The sequence below is a fragment of the Hyla sarda genome, chromosome 4 (genome assembly GCF_029499605.1).
Source record: "Hyla sarda isolate aHylSar1 chromosome 4, aHylSar1.hap1, whole genome shotgun sequence".
In the NCBI taxonomy this organism is placed as follows: Eukaryota; Metazoa; Chordata; class Amphibia; order Anura; family Hylidae; genus Hyla; species Hyla sarda.
In genome coordinates, this window is record NC_079192.1 from 382,532,000 (window position 1) to 382,556,283 (window position 24,284).

At 39.0% G+C, this 24,284-nt stretch overlaps 1 protein-coding gene across 8 annotated transcripts in view; it reads left to right on the top strand.

The window, feature by feature from the left end:
- The window catches only part of RNF213 (ring finger protein 213), a 327,147-nt gene that overhangs the window by 189,258 nt on the left and 113,605 nt on the right, over positions 1-24,284 (top strand). For all 8 annotated transcript variants that reach the window (XM_056516951.1, XM_056516949.1, XM_056516950.1 and 5 more), the window contains 10 exons: positions 1,105-1,227; positions 2,437-2,620; positions 5,619-5,792; positions 5,874-6,020; positions 8,210-8,826; positions 14,097-14,262; positions 14,375-14,592; positions 16,668-16,808; positions 21,203-21,367; positions 22,591-23,737. In XM_056516951.1, coding sequence (XP_056372926.1) covers positions 1,105-1,227; positions 2,437-2,620; positions 5,619-5,792; positions 5,874-6,020; positions 8,210-8,826; positions 14,097-14,262; positions 14,375-14,592; positions 16,668-16,808; positions 21,203-21,367; positions 22,591-23,737 — 3,082 coding nt within the window. The remainder of the gene's footprint in view (positions 1-1,104; positions 1,228-2,436; positions 2,621-5,618; positions 5,793-5,873; positions 6,021-8,209; positions 8,827-14,096; positions 14,263-14,374; positions 14,593-16,667; positions 16,809-21,202; positions 21,368-22,590; positions 23,738-24,284) is intronic.

Genomic DNA, 24,284 nt, shown 5'->3' on the forward strand with positions numbered 1-24,284 from the left:
AACTTGTAAATAACTCATGAAAGTTACGTTAAAACCAAGCACATCATTGTCACATCATTTTCTTGTGAAATTCCCAATAAGTTTGATGTGTCACATGACCCTCTTCCTATTGAAAAAAACTAAAGTTGGGTTCAAAATGGCCACCATGGTCACCACCCATCTTGAAATGTTTCCCCCCTCACATATACTAATGTGCCACAAACAGGAAGTTAATATCACCAACCATTCCTATTTTATTAACGTGTATCCATATAAATGGCCCACCCTGTATATTGCTCAATAGTTGGCCAGTGTTTGTTTCTATATACATCCCAATCCTTTGTATAAATATTTTGTCTGATTTAATTAAAAAACAAGTCAATTTAGTAATCCTAGGGCCAAACTGCAGAAACACAAACTGTGCAATTTCATTGCAGTCAAATATCTGTATCTCCTCTCATGCAGTTAGAATTACTACAGCTACAAGTATTTTGCGGTTTCTCAAGAAATAATTTCACCTGGCAGTCATGCAACCTTATAAGCCATCTCCAGATCTGATATATTTAAAAAAAAAAAAAAAACATGTAAATTATGTTCAGGTTCCTTTGTCAGATAGAAGTCTTTTAGCCCTTTCTTTTTTAGCCCTTTCTTTAATAATCCATGTTTGTAGTTTACTCTTGGTGATTTGTAAGAGAAAGAAAATAGGACAAATGATTGTAGAGTTTATTTTTGGGGCAGTCATTTTAGTACTGTACTAGGTTTACTTTCATATTTTGATTGATTGCAGCTTTCAATATTTTTTATCTGGTATTTGGTGAAAAAACACAGAAAAGAATCACTGAGCGGTAAAAGAATGAAAAATGTTTAACCTGTCTGCTGGCAGTCCAATTTCCCAATGTAGCTTTATTTTTAAAAAAACGGATTTAGTACATATTAAAAAATGCTAAATGAAACAGAATGCTACTTTTTTAAGAAGACTATCTTCCATAAGACCACATCTTTTTGTCTTTACAGTATTTACTTGCTGTTTCTTCACTAATTCAATTGTTATTAAATTACGTATAGCATGGTGCAGTTTTGCTGGGGTTGTAGTGATTCATGTTTGATGTTTCTTTTCTGTTCCAGGAGGAGCCTATTAAACAGATTGTGATCTACTGCAAGGAGCAATATCTATTTAAAGACCTTCACCCATTAATAAATAAATGCTTTGAGGACTGTGCTATTGAAGCAGTACATTTTGCTTGTCAGGTACAGTCTACTATTTTTATAAATCGACATCGGGACCAAAAAATTTTCAGATCAGATTTTGCCTGTCATAGAATTTTCTTATCAAAAACTATTGGTTTACTCTTCACAAAACTTTTATGTCTAAGCTCAAGCTGGAGAAAACATTATGCTCACCTGCCCTACTTCTCTGCTGCATCCATCCAGGTGGTGCCATGTCCCAGCTGAACAGTGCTTTTCTTTCAACATACAGGAAGTTCCCACTCAGCCAATCACTGTCCACAGCAGTGACCCACCTCGGCCAGTGATTGGCTAAGCAGCCACTCCCTGTACATTAAAACCAAGGCAGGAAGTTCTGCTCAGCTGGGACAGGTCATTATTTAATTAGTTGAAGCTGGAGAGTAGCGTAGGTAAGTATAAGTTGTTTTTCTTTGTCTCAGTCTGAGCACAGACAAAAATGTGTGGGGCCGGACAACACTTTTAATATTGTGCACAAGAAACCAGACAAGATAAATTTCTGATGTAACTTTTTGAATGAACATATGAGGATGTATTTTAGTACCCACTCTGTAAAAGGGGAATATGACGATTATTGTTATAATCTTCGTTTTAACTTGTGCAGATTACCTGAAAATCAATCATCAGTCACTCACCCAATTATTAGGGTAAAACCAGTGAGGCTATTTCAGTGCTGCTCTAAATTCTCTTTTGTGAATTTTACATATTAGGGTAAAGTGTGTAAAACAATAACAATTTCACCAGGAAGTGCTACAAATTTTAAATCTATGTTTCTATAACTCCGGGTACTTGAATGTCTGATGTGGAAATTGGTGAATCCAAGTTTAAAATCTTCACAAATTCTGTAACATGCACTTTATTATTCTTAATGTGTAAATAAATGCAAACAACAGTTCATGGATTTCTTTCTACAGCGTGTCATCCCTTCAGTTATTTTTACATAAAGAAGTTACATAAAGCATTTTATTTTATTCTTTAATGGTATTCCTAAGATAAGAGAGGGGGGCTCTGAATAAGTGACTTAAAAGGTGTAAATATCTGCACTGAAAATTTAATTTCATCTTTTAATGCACACTAAGTGTCACCGCATGTTTAGATTTTTTTTTTTTTTTGTTGCTATTGTGTATCCATGTATACCTTTTTGTGCATGTAGGGCTATGCTAAGACTTTAGCTGGTTGTCTTTACTGTTGTTTTCTTCCATTTTTTTGTTATAGGCAAAGAGTAATATTCTCAGTCAACTGGATACATATAACTTAGCGAATTTTGGACGTTTGGTGTCAAGTGTTATACTGAATTCTTGGCCAAAAGATAATGATGGAAAATGTGTTATGGACACTGATAAAATCTTACAGCATTTGTTACAGTGGGAGGATGCAACATATATATTCAAGCTTTATGGTATTTTTTTATTGTCAACTATTGTTTAACACCTTAAAGCATACCTGTCAGATCGCACAAAAAAAAGAAAGAATTAATATGTTACTCAATACATAGTCCTAAAATGTACATCTAATTTGTATGCCTCTATCATCTAGATTTATTATTTAAAAAAATGCCTCTTTTCATTAGCTCACAGTGTTAGAAATCCTGTCAGGGAAAGAGGGTGTGTCCCTCCCTTGTGGTGGTGGGAGATTATTGGTCTGCCTGCTCATGCAGCCTTGTTCATGAGTCATCTCTTGTCCATGACTCAAGGACAAGCTTATTCTGCTGCAGAATTTGTTAGTGTCCCAGTAGGTAAGGGGACCCCTAGTGGTGGGATTTTCAGGATCCATATTTCAAAAGGTCTTTAATTTTCATCAGTAAAACATATAAAATGTTTTAGGATATGACAGTGCCCATTTAAAAGAGTAATCCAGTGTGAAAAAAATGTATCTCCTATCTGCAGATTTCCTGCCTTACGCCTTGGGTCTCTGCATGAATGATGCTGTGTTGACCATGGCACGAAGCGGTGGGCAACTTGCCCTCTCCATGCATCTCTATGGGAGAGCTGGAAATACACAAACGCTGTATCTCTGGCTCCCATAGAGATGAATGAAGGGGGCGTGTTGACCTCCGGTTCTCCCATAGAAATGCATGTAGGGGGTATATAGGCCACCGCTTTGTGCTGTGTTCGAAACACTTCATTCATGCAGAAAGCCCGATCTGACACTTATCCCCTACGCTGCGAATAGGGGATACATTTTTCAATAGTGAATAACTCCTTTAACCCCTTAAGGACACTGGGCATACCTGTACACCCTGAGTCTGCTCCCTTTCTATAATGGAGGGCCACGGCGTAGCTCACGTCATAGCGGGTTGGGCCCGGTTTCTAACAACGGCCGGGACCCATGGCTAATAGTGTGCGGCACTGATCGCAGTGCCCCGCACTATTAACCCTTCTAAAGTGAAAGTAAACTGCTCCCGGCTAGCTCAGTCGGCTGTTCGGGACCGCCACAGCGAAATTGCGGCTTCCCGAACAGCTGGCAGACACAAGGAGGGTCCTTACCTTTCACCTGTGTCGCCGATCGCCGAATGACTGCTCAGTGCCTGAGATCAAGGCATGAGCAGTCAAGCTGCAGAATCATCGATCAATGTTATCCTATGGGATAACAATGATCAATGTAAAAGATCAGTTAGTGCAGTATATAGCCACTAGAGGGGACTATAACACTGCAAAAAAAAAAAGTGAAGAGAAAAAAAAGTTAATAAAGATCATTTAACCCCTTCCCTAATAAAAGTTTGAATCAACACCCTTTTTCCAAAAAAAAAAAAAAAACTGTACATGCAAAAAAATTCCAAAGTCCAAAATAGCGTATTTTCGGTCACTTTTTATATCATGAAAAAATTAATAAAAAGCGATCAAAAAGTCAGTTCAATACAAAAATGGTACAGCTAAAAACTTCAGATTACGGTGCAAAAAAGGAGCCCTCATACCGCCCCGTACGCGGAAAAATAAAAAAGTTATAGGGGTCAGAAGAGGATCATTTTAAAGTATACATTTTTGTGCATGTAGTTATGATTTTTTCCAGAAGTACGACAAAATCAAACCTATATAAGTAAGGTATAATTTTAATCATATGGACCTACATAATAAAGAGAAGGTGTCATTTTAATTGAAAAATGTACTGCATAGAAACGGAAGCTACCAAAAATTACAAAATGGCGTTTTTTCTTCAATTTTGTCGCATAATGATATTTTTTTTTCCGTTTCGCCCTAGATTGTTGGGTAAAATGACTGATGTCATTACAAAGTAGAATTGGTGGTGCAAAAAATATGCCATCATGTGGATTTTAGGTGTAAAATTGAAAAAATTATGATTTTTTACAGGTGAGGAGGAAAAAACGAAAGTGCAAAAACGGAAAAACCCTCAGTCCTTAAGGGGTTAAGGACAGTGGACGTATATGTATGTCCTTGTGCCCTGGTACTAAAAGACAAAGGACGTACATTTACATCCTGAGCTGCATTCTATGTTTAGAGCTACACTCACTTCATAGACTGTCAGTGACAGCTGTGATCAGCAGCCGTGCACTCATAGTCAATGCTGGACATCAATGATCCCTCACCATTAACACTTTATTCAACCCCTAATCAATGTCAATCATGGAACTTAAGAGCCTTATTGTCAGCTTTACCACCGATTGGCACACCTGCTACTTATATGCAGGGGTCAGATCAGTTTCTATGCCAACCGAATGTTCCCTCACCTGCTTTATGCTGACTCAGAGATTCCGCTTCAGCAGAGTCCTGTTGAATTCAATGGGATTCTGCTGCTCTGTGCACACAGCCGAATTCCTGTGCCAGATGTTTCCAGCTTAGGAAGTTTCCGTGTCCACGCAAATAATGAACCTCTTTGTGCTGAGTCTGCATGGAATGCATAGCCGTTTATGAGATGGCTTATTCCTGTGCGCTTCTAGCACCAGCATATTATGCTGGTGCCCCGCAGTGTCTGTAGTGTCCACACAGAGATTCTTTGTACGGACATTCCAACGTGTGAACGTAGCAAGCACATCAAACCTTCTGACGTTTTTTTTTTCCCCAGTATGAAAATTAGGAAAAAACTGCACTTTTGAATGAAAGAGAATTGGTTATGTGGCATGAGATTGTGTCTTATATTTTAGGGGTATATGGCTTTTTTTGTATGACTATTGTATCATTAGCATTTGTCACCTGTATATTTGAGGCAATGAGAACAATGATCAACTTCATGGCAGGGCAGGTAGTGAAAATATAAACAAGAAGAATAGAAGCCAAAGATTGAAAGAAGAGTCAGACATTAAAGATAACACAGAAACCGGAACTATACTGTATCTTTTAGTGCAAAGGGCAAATCATAACTAAATTTAAGTCTACATTAAATTTTTAAGAAGAAGTCAGCAAAATGATAGCAATGATATATATTTTTGGTTCATTTTATAGGAACGGATTCAAGAATCATTGAGCATTTTAATGAGAAAATTCAGGAGCTGGTGGCTATCTCAGAATCTGTGTTTCTAGAAGCCAGAAAAAGTTTACTTGATGGAACTGTGCTTTTTAAACATCTGGAATACATTTTGAGTAGCAAACCCATTTTTTTGGATATTTGTAAACTAAGTAAGTCCTTTGATTCAAAATAATATAATGTATTGAACACTGATGGCAACTGAATATAACTAATTGATCTTTGTGTTTCAGGAATTGAAAAAAGAGAAAACATCTCTCTGTCTGAGATTGAACAAGTGTTAGTCTGGAGGGAGAAAGAATTAAACAATTTAAAGAGCCAACGTGAGTGGGTGGGCAGTCTCCTCAACATGATTCAAAGGATTGAGTGGCGTGTAAAAGGTACTTACTACAATGCCAATATATCATTCACATTGCTGGATTTACAGGAAGTTTTACAGAATAGGCTTTTTTTCAAGCCCTGTGATCATAGGAATGCAACATTGCAAATTGTTTAAGTCTAGTAAGTTGTGAGGTGAGGCCTCCATAGAAAGGACTGTTTTTCTAGCACATCGTTGGACAGATTAAGATCCGGGAATGTAAAATGGGTTATCCAGCTACTAAATCTTATCTCTTATACATAGGTTTGGACCCCTGTGATCTTTAGAACAGGGCCCTTTTCTTACCTCTGAGATCCCCTGCCCCTCCTTCCAAGACGTACTAGTTTTGTTAGTGACAGGCCATTCAGCCAATCACCGGTCACAGTAGTGTGCCGCCTCAGTTGGTGATTGTCTGCAGGCAACATGTTTAGGTCGGTTGTATATGTCCCATCCATATAAACACCAGGAGTCAATGTTTTATAGCGCATCACATTGCCTCTGCCGGCATGTCTTTTTTTCACAGTGTCAACTATTCCCAAAATATGCAGTTCACATGCTTCCAACTGTCCACTTAATGTAAAGAAAACATGATTCCTTATTCTAGACTGGCTTCTTTCACTTGTCCATGGTCCAGTACTGTTGCTCACTTGCCCATCATAGGTACCTTCTGTGGGGTCAGCATGTATCAGCGCATGCACAGATATGAAATGCATGAGTGCAAGAGATGTGGGGGGATACTGTTAAAAAGGGATCAGGTTCTGATGAATAATGTAGGAGGAGGTGGTTGAAAGAATGGAGCGAGATTTAGGAATGTGGTAGGCAAGGGCTTCATTAAAGACTCACAAGCCTTGGTGTAAAAGTTCATCTTTGGACCCAACCCTCCCAGGCAACCTCTTTTTACAGTTGGCAACTAAGACCCCTGTACCTTTCAGGCTGCATCACTGGCAATGTTTCCTATGAGCCTTTGTGGCTACTGAGCATGTAGTTAGCTGGGCCTGGGCACTGTTTTCTTTGTGGTGGACTAAACAGAAGAGTATTGAATTAATATTAATGAACATTTCCTTAATTAATTATCTAAGTTCTAAAATACTGGAGTGCCCATTTATAAGGTGGCAATTAAAAAACTAAAATACATCCTCAATTAAACTAGCTTTGTTAAGTTTTAATTTCAGTAGTCTGAAATGGATTTATTTTTTTAAATTTATGTAGGATGTTCATATACAGCATATATATATATATATATATATATATATATAACAATTATCATATAAAGCAGCACCTCCTTGTATCCAGGTGATTGGGTGCAAGCCCTTGAACCTCGGTGCTCCGGTCCTCTTTAGATATAAATGGATGTAGGCAGCACACCAAAATGGGTGAAAAAATAAGTGCTTTTATTTTTCCTTGGAATAAAAGCACTTATTTTTTCACCCATTTTGGTGTGCTGCCTACATCCATTTATATATATATATATATATATATATATATATATACACACATACACACAGTGGTAAAGTCCTGGGGAAAAAAAAAGTGCAGGAACTCACCCAAGATTTTCACTCATGGGCTGGTCCTACAGAACTCCTACTAATGGGAACGATGTTCCTGCTGTGGAAAAAGTGCAGGAACTCAGTTCCTATGCGTTTCTGCAGGCCTTGAGCCCTGTATATGTATGTGTATATATATATATATATATATATATATATATATATATTCAAAAACAATGCAGCACTACTTCACCATTAGATGCCCGGTGCCAGCGCCCCGACTCGATCAAAGTCCATGTAATAGAAAACAATGGCGCAGCACTCCAAAATTGCAAAAAAGTGTAAAAATTTATTCCTTCATGTCAAAATTCAAAGCGACGTTTCAGCTCCCCACTGGAGCTTTTTTTCAAGCATGTTTGAAAAAAAGCTCCAGTGGGGAGCTGAAACGTCGCTTTGAATTTTGACATGAAGGAATACATTTTTACACTTTTTTGCAATTTTGGAGTGCTGCGCCATTGTTTTATATATATATATATATATATATATATATATATATATATATATATATATAATGTGTATATATATTACATAATTCGGAATTCTATGTAAATCCTATGTAATGTATTCCCTTTTCTGAGGTATACATCAATTGTTCAGAAGATATTACAACTACACAGGGGTGTGTATAACTTTTCATAACTAAGTCATTGTTTTCCTTTTATCACAGTAAACATTTCTGAAGTTCAGAGGAAGCATTCACTAAATCTGGGGCAACATAAACTGAATGATTTAATATCTGTAAAGATTCTTGGAGAAGATGTTGAAGAAGATCTTGTGTCCTACTATAACCTGCCGCGTGAGCTAATTGACATGGCTTACCATACACACATTTTCAGAGACAGTCATGTTTTTGTTACGTGCTGGGAACAACAAGAGTGCAACAAGGGTGGAAACGGGTCTCAAGATTTAGGCAGTGATGAAAGTGAAGATGAAGAAGATGCTGAAATCACTTTAGAAGAATTAAGAGATACACTCTTTACTCCCTGCCTTGAACATTGTAATATAATTTACAATGCTTTAAAGACAGGAGAAGTCACATTTGAAGTTGTTGACAACTTTTTAAAAGATTTCGAAAATAAATACCAACAGTTAAAAGAAGAATTGAAATGCTTGTGTCACTTGGGAGATAAGGACAAGGGTGGATGGATCGGTCAACGTGTGAAGCAGATTGAGCAGTATCACCAGCTTGACTTAGCTTTCCGATCAGCAGAGGTCATATCTAAAGTGAAGACTTTTTTAAATCTCTCTGGAAATTTTCAAACCTTAAAAACACTGCTGGATTTTGTAAGTACATTCATGCATGACTCTCATAGTATGAAATATTTTTCAGCTTCATTTGGAGAGCTCTGTTTGCAGGAAAAAAAACTGCAAGTATCTGTCCTGTTCAGCTACGTTAAGTGGCCCCCTAAAGGAGTCTGTGACAGATCTCCCGGAACAGAGCTGAACACTAATTTGCACTTAGCCTTACCCTGCTATATTTTTTTTTCTGTTCCAGAATAAAAATTAAATCTTTTTGGGAGAGACTAACTATTAGATATAGAAAAATATTGATGAAGAGCTCTGTCATATGACCTGACTCCTTAGTTAACGGATATAGACCCAAAAGAGATATTTTAAATTAAGTTGGACTAGAGAATAGAGAAAAGGCAGCCGACAAATTTTTGTCATCTTTGGGAACTCTTTTTTAAAAATCACACTAACTGCTTACTATTGTATACTTTCTTTAAATGCACTTAAAGGGGTTTTCCAGGCCAAAACTTTTTTTTATATATCAACTGGCTCCGGAAAGTTAAACAGATTTGTAAATTAAAGGAAAAATAGCCAGCACAACAACCTAATACACAGGTGCCCTCTGCTGTGGCAAATACAAAATGTACAAAAAAAAGAAAGTTGCAACAGCACTCTTGGTCAAAAAATGGAGGCTCTTAGCGCACTTTTTGATCAAAATTTGTCCCCCCATCCACCATGCGGGGGTGGCCTCATATCGGATGGGACCCTAACATGATAACTCATCTCTGCTGTGCATATAGCCTCTGACTGTGTGACATGTTGGATCAGCCATTGACTAAACCACCTCCAGTCTGAGAGGGGTGGGGTGCACGGCTAAAGAGGGTGCCACACCCCCCAACTTACAAAGTAAAAACAAAAGGAAAAATAGCCAGCACAACAACCTAATACACAGGTGCCCGCTGCTGTGGCAAATACAAAATGTACAAAAAAAAGAAAGTTGCAACAGCACTCTTGGTCAAAAAATGGAGGCTCTTAGCGCACTTTTTGATCAAAATGTGTCCCCCCATCCACCACGCGGAGGTGGCCTCGATTAAAAAATCTTAATCCTTCCAATAGTTATTAGCTTCTGAAGTTGAGTTGTTGTTTTCTGTCTAACTGCCCTCTGATGACTCTCGTCCCGGGATATTCTCCCATCATGCACAGCTCCCGGGACGTGACATCATCATTGAGCAGTTAGACAGAAAACTTCAGAAGCTAATAACTATTGGAAGGATTAAGATTTTTTTATAGAAGTAATTTACAAATCTGTTAAACTTTCCGGAGCCAGTTGATATATATATAAAAAACGGTTTTGCCTGGAATACCCCTTTAAGGCCATACCTAAAATATGATGCATAGTTCCTATGTATTCACAGGTGCTGCTGGAAATCTATATGGGTGGTAATTTTCTAGTAGTCATCACTACCTTATGTTTAGTAAATAGAGTAACAACATACAACTTGTTTTTAGTATAAAAAGTATATGTCATTTATTATTTGCCGTTAAAACAAGCTCATCAAAGATTAACCCCTTAAGGACCAAGCGTTTTTCTGTTTTTGTACTTTCGTTTTTCCTCCCTACCTTTTAAAAAAATCATAAACCTTTCAATTTTGCACTTTAAAAAACATATGATGGCTTTTTTTTTTTTTTTTGCGCCACCAATTCTACTTTGTAATGTCATCAGTCATTTTACCCAAAAATTTACGGCGAAACAGAAAAAAAATTCATTGTACGAGAAAATTGAAGAAAAAACGCCATTTTGTAAATTTTGGGGGCTTCTGTTTCTACGCAGTAAATTTTTCAGTGAAAATTACACTTAATCTGTATTCTGTAGGCCCATACGATTAAAGTGATACCCTACTTATATAGGTTTGATTTTTGCATTACCGTATATTCTGGGGTATAAGACGACTTTTTAACCCCGACTTTTTTTCGGAAAAGTCGGGGGTCGTCTTATACACCAGGTATTGGTGTCCGGGATAGGAAAACTTATGACTATCTGCCTGGGCCGGCTCCCATGTGTGGGGGCCGGCCAGAGCAGATAAAAACTAATTTCTGATACTAAAAACCAGGGTGTCTCCAGCTGTTGTGAAACTACAACTCCCAGCATGCCAGGACAGCCTTTGCCGGTCCGGGCATGCTGGTAGTTGTAGTTACACAACTGCTGGAGGCACCCTGGTTTTTAGTATCACAGGAGCAGATAATCATAGCTTTTCCTATGCCGGACATCCCTGTGTCCCGAAAGATCCTTTCGGGACATAGGGATGTCTGCCAGTCCTCCTGAGGTCCTTCTCCGCCTCTACGGTTGTATGCACGGGACGTCAGTGACGTCCTCCTGCGACCATAGAGACGCAGGAGGACCACAGGACCATCACAGGAGGACGCACGCCGGCCGGGGCCTGGTGAGTGACCGGCGGCGCGTCATCTTCTTCAGTGATCCGGTCACCGCTCCTACAGGCCCGGGACTGCTGCTATGGTCCATAGCAGTAGATGGTGACCCCGGGCCGGAGGAGCGGTAATCAGAACACTCTGGGGGCAGTACAGACATACAGCCTCCAGCCATACATTGTATATGGCTGGAGGCTGTATGCCTGTGAGTGGGGGGGACTGTCTACTAATGTAGGGGAGCTGCCTACTAATGTGGGGTAACTCCCGACCTAATGTGGGGGAAGCTGCCTACTATTGTGGGGGAACTGTCGCCCTAATGTGGGGGAACTGCTGACCTAATGTGGGGGAGCTGCCTACTATTATGGGGGAACTGCTGACCTAATGTGGGGGGGAACTGCTGACCTAATGTGGGGGGAGCTGCCTACTATTGTGGGGGAACTGCTGACCTAATGTGGGGGAGCTGCCTACTATTGTGGGGGAACTGCTGACCTAATGTGGGGGGGAACTGCTGACCTAATGTGGGGGGGAACTGCTGACCTAATGTGGGGGGAGCTGCCTACTATTGTGGGGGAACTGCTGACCTAATGTTTGGGAGCTGCCTACTATTGTGGGGGAAACTGCTGACCTAATGTGGGGGAGCTGCCTACTAATATGGGGGAACTGCAACCTAATGTGGGGGAACATGCTGCCTACCTAATGTTGGGGGAACTATATTGCCTACCTGATGTGGGGGGAACTACAAGGTACTGTACATCGCGGTAGAAGGGGTAGTCTTATACGGCGAGTATATCCCAAACTCTATATTTTAACTGTAAAAAGATCAATGCGGTTTCATTAATAAAGCCTGGTCCTGCCAGCCTTTATCATTCTCAGCGCAGGAGCCCACATGGAATGAGAGATAAGCCCTCCGGCTACCTCGGCACTGGATCACCCTCCCGCGATCATAGTGCGGGGGGGGGGGGGCGATCTGGACCACCAGGGAGCAGTTAGAGGTACCTTTAAACGCCGTGGTCAGCTTTGACAGCGGCGATCTAAAGGGTTAATAGCCGGCTGCGGTGATCGCCGCATGTAGGCTATTAATGTCTGCTCTCAGCTATAATCAGCTGAGGGCCGGCCTGTATGACACGGGCTCGGCCTGTTAACGGCACATGGACAAGTATACACGTCCATGGTCCTTAAGGGGTTAAAAAAAATCTGGTTTGCATAATGCCCTACATGAGTTTCACCATATGGGAATATGGAGGATATGTGAGCAATAACAATGTATCAGACAGTAACCTTTTGGTAGCTGCAGGTCATTTGTGAATATTGATTTGGGTTGGGGAGTTGTGGAAGGACCCCTTTCCTCTAAACATCAGTACTTTGTTAAGGTCAGTTAGACATTACTTATTTTATTTTTTGTTTTGTTGGACTTCACCCCTTTGTAGTTCCTTTATATGGTTAAGATAATAATTATAATTTAAAAGATAAACTTTATTGATGCAACACAATGAAGAAATAAAAATAAAATTAAAACAAAGAAGTAGAAACAATAAACAAGCACCAGTAAACATACAAAGATATAGGGCTACGGTAGGACCCAAGTACATCAGAATATGCAAATACAATAAGAAAATGCCAAAATAACAGGTAAGGTACATGAATGATACCTCCTAGAAGTATAAAATTAAGGGTGCCAGGTATGGTCTGGCACCCTTAATTTTGTACTTCTGGGATGTATCATTCATGTACCTTACCTGTTATTTTGGCATTTTCTTATTGTATTTGCATATTCTGATGTACTTGAGTCCTACCGTAGCCCTATATCTTTGTATGTTTATTGGTGCTTGTTTATTGTTTCTACTTCTTTGTTTTAATTTTATTTTTATTCCTTCATTGTGTTGCATCAATAAAGTTTATCTTTTAAATTTTATTACTTTCTTGTTGTTGTGGTACGGTTCTCTTTTTGGTGTTAGAGGTTTAAATACGTACCCTTACCTACTATATATGTAGGGTTATATATCTTTGGTGACATAATAATTATAATGTATAAAGCACAGGAAGGCTACTTTGGAAAATATTAAATTAAATATGTTTTTCTCTGTGTATTTATGACACATATTTAAAGTTAAAGGGGTACTCCACTGGAAAAAAAATTTTTGCCAAATCAACTGGTGCCAGAAAGTTAAACAGATTTGTAAATTACTTCTTTATGAAAATCTTAATTCTTCCAGTACTTATCAGCTGTTATATGCTCCACATCAAGTTCTTTTTCTTTTTGAATTTCCTTTCTGTTTGACCACAGTGCTCTCTGCTGACACCTCTGTCCATTTTAGGAACTGTCCAAAGTAGAAGCAAATCCCCATAGCAAACCTCTCCTGCTCTGGACAGTTCCCGATATGGACAGAGGTGTCAGCAGAGAGCACTGTGGTCAGACAGAAAGGAAATTCAAAAATAAAATAACTTCCTGAGGATAATACAGCAGCTGATAAGTACTGGAAGGATTAAGATTTTTTTAGTAGAAGTAATTTACAAATCTGATTAACTTTCTGGCACCAGTTGATTTAAAAAAAATGTTTTCTAGTGGAGTACCCCTCTTAGTAAAATATTTATCAGAGGCTCCGTTTGCAGCACACATAGATTCCATCAGATAATTCTCCTGTCATAACAATGGATACCAGTTCAACCCAACAAACCATATTAGAAGTCAGTTATTTTGTTGCTGGTGCTATGAAACTACAGTATATATCAATGGGGTCCTTAGGACGTGGTTGTTATCCATTGTATGATAGATCCAGCATTGCGTCTTGGTTTCTGTTATAAATAGAAAACACAGCTCCAATACTTTACAGCTTTACTATTATTCTATAATCTTTACCTTTTAGATTTCTTTGCTATATTTATGTTGGTTATTTTAGGCTGATGACTTTGAGAACTGCAAACAAAAGCCCCTTTCTTGCATAAATAATGAAGTGATGAAAACAAGAAAACTTCTTTCGGAGATAAAAGATGAACACATTGAATGCCTTAAGGAAGTTGAATCAAGAAAAGAGTTTTTCCTATGGGTGAAAGAAGCATTGCAAGGTACTCTAAATTATTTAAATCTTTTGGTAATACAGGAATTCATTTTACAGGTTATTAATGACTCCCGGCAGCTTTTCATTCATGAGTCACATTGCTTATTATTCTATTATAGATGTCAATGAACTGAAAGTGTTTGTTGACCTGGCCTCCATCTCTGCTGGTGAGAATGATATGGATGTAGATCGTGTTGCCTGTTTCCATGATGCAGTTCTGGGTTATTCTTCTTTACTCTATGATCTGAAACCACAGTCTGGATTTGATGACTTAATGGAATGTTTGCAAAAACTGTGGAAAGCTTTACAAAGTGATGTAAACCTCCCGAAGAAGTTGGTAAGTGTATCAGATGTCTCTCTAGAGTACAGTGTAGATAAAAGAAAAAAAACAAAACAAAGAAAGTATGGCTTTAGATGGTATGTGGAAAAAATTGCTGCTAGGTCAATAAAAGATTTAGGGGCCATTATCATTCTGTAAAAAGTTGCTGCACATCTTTAGCCCTTGAGAAAGCATCTAAGAATGTGAAACCTGTGTTGGTCGTTTGTCCTCCCACTTTTATCACCAACTATGGATCAATAAAGGTAAAAGTGCATTTCAAGAGTGCCACAAACCTTTTCTCTAATATACAAACATAGACAAAATTGTTGGTACCCTTCCGTTAATTAATGAAATGTTGCAAATGATGAAAATCAGACATTACTTTTGAATTGTGGTTCAACAGAATCCTTTTTTAAAAAACAAAATGAAACTGTCCTGGACAAAAATGATGGTCCCCTGAACTTAATATTTTGTTGCACAACCATTTTAGGCAGTCAGAGGAGACTCTATCAGAAGCTTTGTGGCTTGTCTTTTGGACAGATCAGACAAAACACATCATCAGCTCTATGTTCCCACACGCAAAAACAAAGCATACAAAGAAAAGAACACTATACCTACTATAAAGCATGGAGGAGACTTGGTTATGTGTTGGGGCTGCTTTGCTGCATCTGGCACAGTGTCTTGAATCTTTACAGGGTACAATGAAATATCAAGTCTAACAAGGCATTCTGGAGCGAAATGTGCTGCCCAGTATCATGAAGTCAGATCATGGGTCCCCCAACAGGGTAATGACCCAAAACACTCAGCTAAAAACAACATAGAATGGCTAAGAGAAAAACATTGGACTATTCTAAAGAGCTTTGTATGAGCCCTGATCTGTATCGTGTTAACATCTGTGGAAGGAGCTTAAAACCTGTAATCTGGAGAAGGCACAGTTACTCCTGAGACCGTCGGAGTAGGATCTGTTGAACCACATTTCAAAAGCAATGTCTGATTATCATCAGTTAATTACTTATGCCAGTTTTAAGTTATGTCGGGTGCATTGTAGGTTTTTCTAGGGTACCAAAAATGTTGTTCATGTCTGTATCTATTATCTTAGATGATCTGTCTGTAAACACCTGCTAAATATTCTTCACAGTTTTTACAGTGTTTTTACAGATAAGAAATAGTATGGGTCTACCATTTTTTGGATTTTAGTTTTGCATCAGTATAAGGATTTTAGTGACCTTTTCCATAGGAGGTAAAAACTTTTAAATGTAAAACTTTTTAAAAACAAAATGAAAAATAAAAAAATAGAAGGATTTTGCACTTCATACCTTTTTAGTAATTTTCCCAAATTTCTGTGCATTTTCTATACTTTCCTAGAAACTACTGACCAGTTTGCAATGTTTTTGATTGCAACAAATCTATAAGTTAAAGGGATTATCCAGAAAAAAACTTTGCGCACACACACACACACACACACACACACACACATATATATATATATATATATATATATATATATATCAACTGGCTCCAGAAAGTTAAACAGATTTGTAAATTACTTCTATAAAAAAAATCTTAATCCTTTCAGTACTTATAAGCTGCTGAAGTTGAGTTATTTTCTGTCTAAGTGCTCTCTGATGACACCTGTCTCCGGAACTGTCCAGAGTAGACGCAAATCCCCATGACAAACATCTTCTACTCTGTAGTTCCCGAGACAAGCAGAGATGTCAGCAGTGAGTGCTGTTGCCAGACAGAAAAGAATAACTCAACTTCAGCAGCTTGGATGGATTAAGATTTTTAATAGAAGTAATTTACAAATCTATTTAACTTTCTGGAGCCAGTTGATATAAAAAATTAGTTTTTTCCTTGAATACCTCTTTAACATATCCTGTTTATTTTTATCTGTATTCTGTTAATTTCAGTATTTTTCTACATAACTACAGAGAATCTTTCTAAGGAATGCCTTTAAAAAAAAATGTCATACCCAACTAAGCTATTTAAAGAAAACAACGTTTACTCCCCTCCCCCCCCCCCCCCCCCCAAAAAAAAAAAGTTTTATAATTTTTAAAACATTTTAGTAGAATTTTTATTCTGCTTTTTTTTAGAGAGACTCTGCTCGCCATATAGAGTGGTTAAAAACTGTAAAAGAAAGTCATGGATCAGTGGAATTGTCCTCATTGTCATTGGCCACTACAATAAATAAAAGGGGATTATACATTATCCAAGCTCCCAAAGACAACAAAAAGGTGAGTATTCTGGAAACAGCAGGTTTAGAATCTTTATATATTTATTGTTGTCTGTTGTCCATCCATATTAGTATATGCAGTTAACAATCAGTGTGTCTGATAAATTGCCACAATGATAAAGATTTCCATTGATTGGATCTCTTTTGTTTAACAATGAAATGTTCATTATAACTTTATATTCCAGTTATATTTTTGTAACTGTACTTACTAACTGTACTAGCTGTCAGACAATGGTACAATTAGGTGTCAAAACCTTGTGACACATTGTACTCTGTGCAGAATTTAATTTCACTTTATGCTTACCGTATATACCTTGAAAGCATACCTGTCAGATCCCACAAAAAAAAAGAATTAATATGTTAGTCAGTACCTAATGCAGAGAAAAAAGTGGTTAGAAGCGTAGATTCCCCAGCCGGGGTTTCTATCTTCTGAAAAAACTATTTCTGGCCATAGCACTTTGCCGATATGAAGATGAGCGGTACAAGGTTTATTTACAGTTCTCTGTAAACCTTTATTTCAGTATAGATATACAAAGGTGTAGTGGACAACGTGTTTCTGAGGGCTCTCCCTCCTTCATTAGGTCTAGGTTACATTTAACAAGTAAAAAACCTGTCCAGAGGAAAAGTTGCTGAGCTGCCTATAGCAACTAATCAGATCGCTTCTTTCATTTCTCAGAGGTCTTTTCAAAAATGAAAGAAGCAATCTGATTGGTTGTTATTGGCAACACAGCAACTTTTCCTCTGGACAGGTTTTGATAAATCTCCACCATAGTATTCATACCCATAGAAATTCAAAATTTGGCAGGATATGAGGTCAGCAGGGGTTCACTATGACAATGGTTCTCAACCTTTTTTTGCCTGAATACCCCTTGACAGCCCATTCCCAAAAAATTGTACCACCATATTAGAATTTTTTTTTATTGATTATAATATAATTCATATGCTTTACTTTCCTCTATAACAGGCCCCCTGTTCCTCTCCCTATCTCCCCAGTACCCCGATTTACAGGGGATGTCTTCTCTAACCGGAGTTGTTTACTTTTCTTTTCTGCACTATCTGGCCTAGACTGCCATTAAGATTTCTCCCATACAAGACTTCTCCACAGAACCAGCCAAACAAAATTTTTGACTTCTTTCTGCAGTACAAAACCCACCTATTTACAAACTCCCCATGTTTATTGTCACGCACAGCAATATTACCCGCTTTGAATCCCCATAAAGTTGTTAAGCCCCCTCTGTGCCCCCAAATATAGCTGTAGGCCCCCAAACTGCCCCCATATATAGTTGTAGGCTGCCATACTGTCCTCCTTTTGGTGCTCAACTGATCCTCTGGTCTGGGGACCTGTTGCTATGGCTCAGAGCAGTAGGTCCCCGGTCTGCAGGGGTAGTGGGGCAACAAAGCTGATGGTCGTTACAGCCCACAGCAGCCCAGTGCCCGTGCTTCCCCTTTGCTGTCCTCCTGCTCCGCTCCTCAATGCAGTGATGTCAGCCTACCATTTCTTTCAAAGTGGTCCAGACCAGTAACCAGTGGCTGTGGCTGCCATTACTGATTTTATTTTTTCAGTTCCCCCTGGAGAACTGCTAAGTACCCCTGGGGGTACTTGTACCCCAGGTTGAGAACCACTGCACTATAACGTTGTGGTCTCAGTTGAAAGAACATACATAGGAGAATAAGGTTGGAGCTATAACACTTATTCTCTCTTATTCTCCTTATAGCTACAACCTTATTCTCCTATGTATGTTCTTTCTATTGAGACCACGAGGGCTGACGTCATAGTGGACCCGCGCTGACCTCATATCCTGCCAAATCTTGAATTTCCATGTGTATAAATACTATGGGGGACATTTATTAAACTGTTTAGATGGTCTATATTTGTGTCTCAGAAAGTCTCAGTTTTTTTAGTTGAGACTTTAATGTGACTTTTGCTTTATAGCCCTTCTCCGCAGAAATAGTATAGTGGTCTACAATAGAGCTTAAAATTCAGTGGTCATGAATTTATCAACTGCAACTTTTATTGAAAAGTCTCAAAAAAGTTGCATCAACAGAAAATATGCACAAATGTCAGACCTGGTGGAAATCCAATCTCAATAGTTAGCAGGGGGCCTTTTATCAATTTTTTAGAATGTACCATGCCACACAGTGCTGTTTACGTTTCAAATGACATTTTAGCTTGATTCTTAAGGGTAATGTAATCTAATAATATATAAAATTCTAAATGAATACAATTTAATCCCATTGATCCCTATTTTTTTTTTCTAGTAATTTTTGGTATATGTTGTTAAATTTATTGAACAAATACCAGAATCTAAGAACGAAAGCAAGTGTAACCACAAAAGACATACGAGGTGTTCACTTTAGATTATACTTTCTGTGTGGTGGCAAGTCCATTTGAATAAATGACTGTACTACGTGCGACTTTTGATATATTTGTCTCAGGCTCTGAGACTTTTATGAGACTTTTTTCGTCTATTTGTCTCAGACTCTGAGACTTTTATGCGACTTAAAAGTGCTGCAGACAATAATGTCCATTCGCAAAATTTACTTGATAAATTGCACAGACAAAAGACCCATGCTCAGAGACTTTTCTCGTCTAAAGTACTGCAGAGAATAGACAATGATAGTAAATCTACCCCAATGTCTTTACTTATTAAATGTAACCTGGACCTAATGAAGGAGGGGGAGCCCTCAGGAACGCGTTGTCCACTACACCTTTGTATATCTCTATTGAAATAAAGGTTTATAGAGAACTGAAAATAAACATTGTACCGCTCATCTTCATATCGGTGAAGCACTATGGCCAGAAATCGTTTTTTCAGAAGATAGAAACCCCGGCCGGGGAATCTACGCTTCTGTCCACTTTTTCTCTGCACTTGCACCGTGACGCGACGGCCAGCAGCTCCCGGACCAGGTTTATGATAAACTAAAAAGAAGGCTCTTAACAGTGTTGTGCCTGCATGCGCAACATACGAAGGTGAGCAGTTTCATCTTTCCATAGATGTTATCTGTATCCACCTGATAACGGCACTATTAGTGCCATTTCTGTCTTTATTTTTCCCTGCATTTCTTCAGTACCTAATGCAGACCATGTTGTTTTTATGCCTCTATCATCTATATTTATTATACAAATCCCTCTTTTAATTAGCTCATATTGTCACATTGTTAGAAATCCTCTCAGGGGAATGGGGCGTGTCCCTCTCTTGTGGTGGTGTGATGTGATTGGTTTGTTTGCTCATGCAGCCTTGTCCATGACTCATTTACAAGTCTGATGCTGCTGTAGGACTGGTTAGTATCCCATTAGGTATGGGGACCCCTAGTGGTGGGATTTTTAGGAGCTGTTTTCTTTATTAAATATTAAAAACATTTAAAAAAAACCATATTAGAAAAGGTCTTTAAAGGGGTAGTCCGGTGGAAAACAAATGTATTTTTTTTAATCAACTGGTGTCAGAAAGACTCGTAAATTACTTCTATTTAACAATCTTAATCCTTCTAGTACTTATCAGCTGCTGTATACTACAGAGAAAGTTGTGTTGTTCTTTCCAGTCTGGCCACAGTGCTCTCTGCTGACACCTCTGTCTGTGTCAGGAACTGTCCAGAAAAGGAGGTTTGCTGAGGGCCCCTGCACTTGAGCCTGCTGGCCAATTAAGAAAAACAACAGGGGGAGGAGGGAAGGGGGAAAAAAATGATGTGGCACAAGGGTTAAGGGGGTGATTATTTGGCACAGGGCACAGGGGGAATAAAGTGGCACAGTGGGATAAAGGAGGAATGAAATGGCATGAGGGAGGATGAAATGGCACAGGTGGGATAAGGGGTGGAAAGAATTTGCACAGAGGGATGAAATGGCACAGGGGTTGGTAAAGAGGGGGGTGATGAATTTGCACAGAGTAATAAAGGGGGAATGAAATGGGGGAACAAAGGAAAATTATGGGGCACAGGGGAGGATGATTTGACACAGGGGGATCAGAGGGGGCGAATGATGTGGCTGCAGGCATACAGAAGCAGGAGACCACTGTTTAAACAGTGGTTTTCTGCTTATATGCTGGGAGCCCAGGACCCTTTCTGGGGTATTGGTTGTACCCACTTGATGATGGACCTGTGTACACGGAAGGGCCAGCACATAAGTCTGGTTGTCCCCTATTGGGAATGTTTTGTCCCTTGTTGCCTTATTGGGAGTGTTTTTTCCCCTTTTGGGAGTGTCCCCTATTGGGATTGTTTTGTCCCCTATTGAGTGTGTTTTGTCCCCTATTGGGTTTGTCTGCGTCCACTATTGGAAATGTCGCTTATTCGGAGGATGCAAATATAGAATAAAGAACTGTCTACTATTGGGAGGTGTCCGCTAAGGGAGATTTTACTGGATTACAATGCATGTTGTTTATGTGACACTATTTAATTATTCAGATTAACCCTGACACTGTGATACAATTGAATCTCCAAGAAGAAGGAGACAGCAGCATAAATGAACGGAGTTACACACTAGAGGAATTGAAGGAATTACTGAATAAACTTATGCTTATGTCTGCGAAAGGAGATCAGAGCAATGAGGAGGTTGAAAAGTTTTCTGAGGTAAGAAAAGAATATCATTGGCATGTAAAGGATTAGGTCATCCTCATAGGCATTGCCAGGGATTTAAAAAAAAAAAAAAGAAATAAGAAAAAAAAAAAAAGAATATATATATATATATATATATATATATATATATTATAGGGTCACACATCTGTTAGCTGATCACTAGCCCTATTACACAGGGTGATATCGGCCTGTTCCACCTATAATGGCCCCCTGTAATAGGGCCCTGAGGCTCTGTTCACATGTATGTTGTGGTTTCTACTGTAAACAGAAACCATGGAGTGGTGCTGGATCTGTAGCATGACACACATGTGAACACACCTCATTGACATACTGTATAATGGTATCTATCAGGTTCCATCGTGGTATCTGTCTTGCTGTGTTTAACATGTTATGGCACAAGTAGGGATAAATGGGTTGTCTAGCCACACACAAACATAAACTAGCTGTAGGAAATGTTATAAAATGAAAAATCTCTGTTCACACTTTGCTTTATGCTTCCATAAGATGTATACATCACAAGTATTATCTAAGATATACCTCAATCAGAAGCCTGCAGGGACAAGGCAGCTTTCCCCCCCCCCCCCCCCCCCCCAAAATTATAGACTTAAAATATATACATATAATGTTATTATCTACATTATAAAGAGTTTCTGCAAATGACAGAGGCCATTTAAAGAGACAGAATTCTGCAAAGATCAGTTTGTTTAGACCCTTGGATAGTTAACAGGAAATTAGTGTACACAGACAGAAGCCTTCTACCAGAGGAATAACTTGTTGCTTCTGGGTCTCCATTCAAAATCTGCAACCAGCCCCATGTGCCAATTATAATACTGGTCTCTTAAGTAGTAGATGTGATTTGGGCCCCCCTTAGGCACCATGGTCTCGGTGCGACTGCTTCCTCTGCACCCCCTATTGCTATGCCTATGCTTTCTACATATACTGCGCTTCTACAATATATAAAATATTGCAGCTGTCTCCAGAGAGACATTGGGCTAAGAGCCTGTGCATTGGGGAAGGTTGAGCAGTTTTATGTCCTCTCCAGTCTTCGATCTTGATAAAAGATTTCAGTGGAATCCCTTAGAGATTGTAAAATTACTTGTCAGACATACTCATTAATACAGAAAGGAAAACCAAATAAACACTGAAAAACAGGGACACCGATAAAGTCTAAAAACTGTCATTGTTTATTGATCTAAATATTTTCTTATTTTTAACAGATTTTTTCCAATGTTCAGAGGCTGACCCGATCATTTATTGACCTCTATTTGGCTGGAAATATGTTGTTTAGGACTTGGAAGGCTGAGATTTACTGTTCAGACGATGCACTCCTTAGCATTCACATGACCTTTGATGTTAAAGGCATTGACCAACTGGAAGGACAAGGACCTCTCAGCAGTCTACTTCCAGATATCTGCAGAACAATGGAGTATATGTTAGAACAGTGGCTGGAATTGATGAACAAGAAGAGGTCTCAGTATTATTACCTAAACTATTACACAGCAGAGCAGCTGGTTTTCCTCTGCCAACAGTTTCAGAAAAGAGATATCAGTGAGGAGGCGCTTGTCATGTTGTCTTTTATTAAGCCCCATTGCCAAAAAATTGATACCACCAACTCCTGTTATGGAAAGACAGATTCTATAACTGGGAGTCGTCTAAGCAGGATGGATTTTGCATTTAAATTTGCAAGTTGTGCCAGCATATTGGAGAAGCTAAAAATGGTTTGGGAGCTTTCTATGGAACATATGAGTTCCCTGTTCCCAGGATGCTTAGACTTAGATTCTCTAGGTATGTGCTTGGCCTCTTTAGCCAAACAAAACAACAATTGGGTTTCACGCAAGTTCCATTCCAGTTTGCTTGAAGGTCGTCCCAATTTGGTTCTGTGCCCTTCACCCCAGATCCTGTCCTGTGCACTGGCAGTGTATATGCACAGCTTTACAGAGACTTTGCCATCCTATGATGAAGTGTTGCTGTGCTCGCCACAGACGTCATTTGAAGAAGTTGCCTTGTTTTTTAGAAGATGTCTAACACCTGGTTACAAAGGCAAGAAGATTTACAGTTTAATCTATGCAGATGAACTGAACTACGATACGGCATACAGATCAGAACAGCTATTCCAACAGCTACAGGCACTAAGTAATGATGACTACTACCTAGTGATCATATGTAATTCTGACCGAGAACACTGCTACATTCCATCTGTCTTCAGCCAAAACAAAGTGCACATGATTCCTCAGAAGCCCCTTGATGAACTGCAGCGCTATCTACGAACCCATTTTATTGTCGATCGTGCAGCTGATTCAGCCGCTCACGTATTTAAGAAAGGACTCAGTGCTGGCATTGTGTCCTCCAAACGAGCGGGAGCGGGTAAGTAGGATTTGTACTATATTTTAACTTTGCTCATGAATATATTTTTGCAGCGTGCTCCTACAAATGGTTTAGAGTTGTACCCAGTGGATGATGTGGGCACAGGAGCTGTGCCTGTGTCTATGCAGCCTACATCCCACTGCAATGGGTGAGATCAGAAACAGAGTCTACCATGCTATTGCCCCCCTAATGTATGCTCCTTGAGAAGACCACCCAAAGTTGCACAAAATAGTGGTCTATGAGGGCGGTTTCTATGCCCAAAGAAAATGTATGGTTGACTGAAAATCTTTCACAGGAAATCTGGTCTGGATAAAGTGCTGGTCTTCTGAAATAGTTGGTGTTCTTGAGCAGTTTTACTGTGTATTGTAAAAGCTAGTTGGCAAACTTTACACTTGGGCAATCAGATGCATCTTGCACTAACTAACCTGGTCACATATTGTGTATTTTTTTCCCCGATTTGTGTAGCCACTGTAGTAGTACTCCAGCTTAGTTCAGCTAATGTTTTCTGGGTGGATGTAAAGGGTAGGGTCACATGGATGTTGCAACG